The sequence below is a fragment of the Suricata suricatta genome, chromosome 4 (genome assembly GCF_006229205.1).
Source record: "Suricata suricatta isolate VVHF042 chromosome 4, meerkat_22Aug2017_6uvM2_HiC, whole genome shotgun sequence".
Taxonomy (NCBI): Eukaryota; Metazoa; Chordata; class Mammalia; order Carnivora; family Herpestidae; genus Suricata; species Suricata suricatta.
The window spans coordinates 140,820,463-140,825,003 of record NC_043703.1 but is presented as its reverse complement, the minus strand read 5'-3'; the positions used below and the strand labels follow the sequence as shown (position 1 = coordinate 140,825,003).

Genomic DNA, 4,541 nt, shown 5'->3' with positions numbered 1-4,541 from the left:
CAGTGAGTCTCCAGGTAGAAGTGCTCTTGGCCACCGATGTGCAACTCACCTGGGGAGGCAATGCGACCCCCATGGTGAGCCAGACTTTGCTTAAGGAGAGTGCACTCACCCAGGGCCCCGGGCAGGAACCAGCTGCTCCCAGACAGGTTCCCAGCTAGGTTCCCAGCATGGGTGAAAAGGCTCTCAAAGTCTTAGCCACAAGGGGAGCCAAATCCCCCACCCTAACAAAGAAATCAGAATGATGCCAAAATGCATAGGGCATGACGCTTTCTTTCACTTCCCAGCCAGTGGAAATTAAAGACTTTCAAACTACTGTTGTAAAATTGGAGGAAAGGCAAAGAAGGAATTCACAGATGTGACTGAAAAACTAAAACAGGAGGTATTGGGCAGGTTGGAGAGTTGGCCTCATCAGTGACTTAGCAATACACAATGGACAGTGTAGGAAACAATTCCCAAAGGGGTGTAGCCAGCAGAGGGGCACCCTGCAGGCCCACAGAGAAGGTCAGGACCTGCAGCCTCTAATTCCCCTGACAGTCTTCCAAATTCAACACACCCCAGTTCCCTAGACCATGTAGGCCTATGAAGCCTAGAGGACTGGAGGTGGAGATTAAGATGCCAGAGGGTCTAGTGGCTCCTGGGGGACTCAGGTGGTTAAGCATCCAACTTCTGCTCAGATCATGATATCCTGGTCGGTAGGATGGAGTCTGCATCAGGCTCTGTGCTAGCAGCTCAGAGCCTGAATCTGGCTTCTGATTCTCTCTCTCTCTCTCTCTCTCTCTCTCTCTCTCTCTCTCTCTCTCTCTCCCCCTCCTCCACTTGTGTGCTCTCTCGCTCACTCTCACTCTCTCTCACAAAAATAAATAAAGATCTAAAAATTTTTTTAAATGATGGAGGGTCTTCTCCTGTCACCTGTCCACTATTTGCTACAAATGTCGGGAGAACTCTTCTGTTAAAAATTCACTCCCTCCCCCCACCCCGCTCCAGGACTCAAGGTCCACCTCTTGAATTTAATTCATAAACCAGGGCCAACCCATTCCCCAAGATTGCACTGTGCACCTGTACCTGAAACAATGTTGTCTGCTTCCGAAAACCCGTTTGTGAGGTTTCCTTTCTCGATCTTCAGCTCAGGCTCATAAAAGGAGTTACTTTTTATAGCATCCTGAAGACCAGAAAGATGCTTCAGTGACTGGACTTTCAGGAGAAGGAAGGTCATTTCCTCCCCCCTTCACCAAGGGGGAAGAGAAGCTGTTGGACCCACCCTCCCTTTTCTCACACAGGCATCTCTACAAGAGTCTTACACAGACTGAAAGTAAGCTCCCATGTAGCCCAAGGGTCATGTGCCCACATTTCCTCAGAGATAGTTGGACACCCAAGGATCTTGAGGAAAAGTAGGGTCCCTCAAGAAGCCTACTGGCATTGGGAAGGAGGGACGTAGTTTGGTCACTAGTGGACTGAGTCTGGGGAAGTTGATGGGGAAGTTTTCAGAAGACCATACAATCCCAGGGCTAGAAGAAGTCTAAAAACCTATGTAATCAAATCCCACCTACTGTTGGAATCCCCCCTAAAGTATCCCAGGAAAGGTGGCTCCAGGGACAGGGGGCTCACCCCTCTCCATGCAGCCCTTTCCCAGTTACCTCAATTGTGATAATGGCTGGAAGATCTTCATAGGTGATTTTCACTGCTTGAGCGGCTCTTTGTGCATGTTCTCGGGTGTCAGTGACCACAGCACCAATGATGTGTCCAACACAAGTCACCTGGGAACAGAGCCATACTGTTAAAGAACATAAATGCACTCCTCATGAAGCAAATTATTTTGGATTGTCCAAAAGGCAAAGGAAGTCCTTGCCCCCACAGTGTCCTATAGGGACGTTTTAGAAATTCCCCCAGGTCTTTCCATGTCTTTGTCTTCCTGTTTGGGATTTTGTGCTTCTTCAGAAGAGTTTAGAAGTAATGGAACTAGAACAGGACTTGGAGATCACTAGTATCAGGATGACAAACTCACTATCTCAGGGACCAATTTCATGATTTACTCCTGGCAGTTTGTTGAGAAGTTGCCCAGGATAGAATGTGGTAATTGATTAGTCATGTCAGCCACGAGCAATAGAATGGGAGGTATGGCAACATGAAGTCTATCTGTTGACTCAGATGCACTCCAACACCCTTGTTCTTCAGGTGAAGAGATGCAGATTCAGGAGGCAAGATCATAGTCTTGCCTTGGCTCATTACTAGACCATGACTAAATCTTAGGCCCCGACTTCTGGTTCATTTTCTTTCTACCACCCCACTTTCTGTTATTGTCTGTTTCTAGATTTATACCAAAAGCTTCTCAAAGGCAGCAATTATGTCATATACTTCATCTAGATGCCCAGATGCAGTAGTTCCCAAATTCGGATTCTCAAACTTGATAAATAAACCAGCTTTTTATTAGATTTATAGAAAAGTTATTGTCATTTTCTCACTACTTAATAATTCCATTCTGTCAGAGGCACTTTTCTCCCAAAAATCCCCTAAAACATGAGCCAAAAAAAAAAATTTGTCCAACTCACCACTTTTGAATATAAGGTTTCTGTCAATAGAAACCCATACTGTGTCTGATAGTTATCTCTTGAGGACCCAGGTAAGTTGTTGACTTAATTGATCAGTGCCTTGGTGGTTTAACCTACTAATAGTTCTCACTAACCATAATTCTAGCAGTGGTCTTAGAGGCACTTGAAATTTGTAAAAGCAATTTGTTCTTCTGTCAGATGGAGTCCTGTGTCTAATAATTGTAATTTTTGATTCACTCTTTTACTTGTACATTAATAAAAACAAGTGAATATGCCCTTCAGCAACACCTACTTATCTTCAGTTTGCATTTGATCTGTATTAAAACTGTCAAGTGACTGAGAGCTAACCTATAAGTACATGGATTTTTGTAGCTGCCATCTTGAAAGTTGGGAAGTGTGTGTGTTTGTGTGTGTGTGTGAAGACTCCATATATGGTTGAAATCAATAGATGAACTTTCATATAAGTGAATTCTCAATACACATAGTGACAGTATTGTGATTTCTATTCTGGTCTGTTTTATTACCATATTTTTATTTTCTTTTAACAAAGGAATTTATTATCCTCTTAAGAACCTAATAGGTAGTTTAAAAATTAATCACCAGTCTTGTTTTAATACCACTTCGGCCTGGAGTCATCCTACTATGTGCAATAAGCATCCAACAATTAAGAAAACAAGTAACCACTAAGTGAAAGTTAAAAGTGCCACCAGACCGATCCCATCCCTGTAATGATGGCCTTCCATGTCGGCCAACCAGTTGACGCCACAGTATGTGCAGATATAGAATCTTCTTAAGATTAGAAATTTGGAAGAAGGAGCACAAATTAAAACTCAAGCAGTCATTTGACTAACTTCGTGTCTAAAAAAAAATCCAAGACGTACCTCATCCTTTGCAAAGACCATTTCATCATTACAAATTCCAGTTATATTACTCCCAGGAACATCATCCGCAGAGATAAAGCAGACAAACCCTGGCACCTTCTGGGCTTCTGAAGTATCTATGGATCTGCAAGGATGAGCACAGTGAGGGGCCCAGGCAGGAAACTGAAGCAGCAGACTCACCACCAACTGGATACCACTGTCCTCTTGTTGGTTTTTCCTCTACTCAACTTCCTCCCTTCTAGTCCATCCTCTCCTATCTTATTACCTATATTCTATCTTATCCCATCGTATCCTATATTCTATAGCCTGTCCTATCCTATCGTATCCTACATTCCATAGGTTCTCTTACTGTATCCTATTCTGCAAATGCTGATTAAATACCCTGTGAAGGACACCATGCTAAGTGCTGTGGGGAATAGAAAATGAAGATAGGCCTGCCCCCCACCTTCATGTACCTTTCTCTATAGATCCAAATCACAGTGAGTAGCATTTACTCTTGAGAGTTCAAACCCACATCACAGCTACTACCCACACAGTGTCAGTAATTCAGGGCCCTTACTGCACCACTGATGGAATGGCCCTGAACATCATCACACAGCCAAATTTCTCTCCCCACCTTCAGGAAGCTATCCCAGAACAGCAGGGTACCCCAGCCATCATCAGGCCTGAGAGGGAAAATGCCTGGAGAGTGTTTCACTAATAACAGTCTCAACTGTGTACTGCTCACTCCAGCCCAGGTTCCCGTGGGGACATGGAGCAGAGGCACCTCAAAGAAAGGTATGGAAACCACTCTGAAGAACCAAGCACCTTCCCAACAGGCAATCCTCATCAGGGCCCCAGAAAGTCATGGTCACTATCCTCCTTCTACATTTGGGGCAACTCAAGCTCAGAGAAATTGAGTAGCTTTTCCAAAGCCACCCACCAGAGAGCAGTGTAGCTGGGATTATGACTGAGGTTAGATTATGAAGAGCCAAAGCCTTGTCCACTTTTGCTGCACCTCACTCCTTTCCAAGTGCACACAGGAAGGAAAGTCCAGATCATTGCCATTACTACAGAGCCCCCCCCCCCATCCTTTATATCCATTCACACATCACTCAGATAAAGCAAAGATGTA

General features: G+C 44.4%; 1 protein-coding gene across 1 annotated transcript in view; it reads right to left on the bottom strand.

The window, feature by feature from the left end:
* Positions 1 to 4,541, bottom strand: part of LOC115290733 (xanthine dehydrogenase/oxidase-like) — a 76,714-nt gene that overhangs the window by 22,595 nt on the left and 49,578 nt on the right. Inside the window, 4 exon segments of the mRNA XM_029938558.1 lie at positions 6 to 49; positions 1,063 to 1,159; positions 1,635 to 1,754; positions 3,428 to 3,551. Of these exon segments, the coding sequence (XP_029794418.1) occupies positions 6 to 49; positions 1,063 to 1,159; positions 1,635 to 1,754; positions 3,428 to 3,551 (385 nt within the window).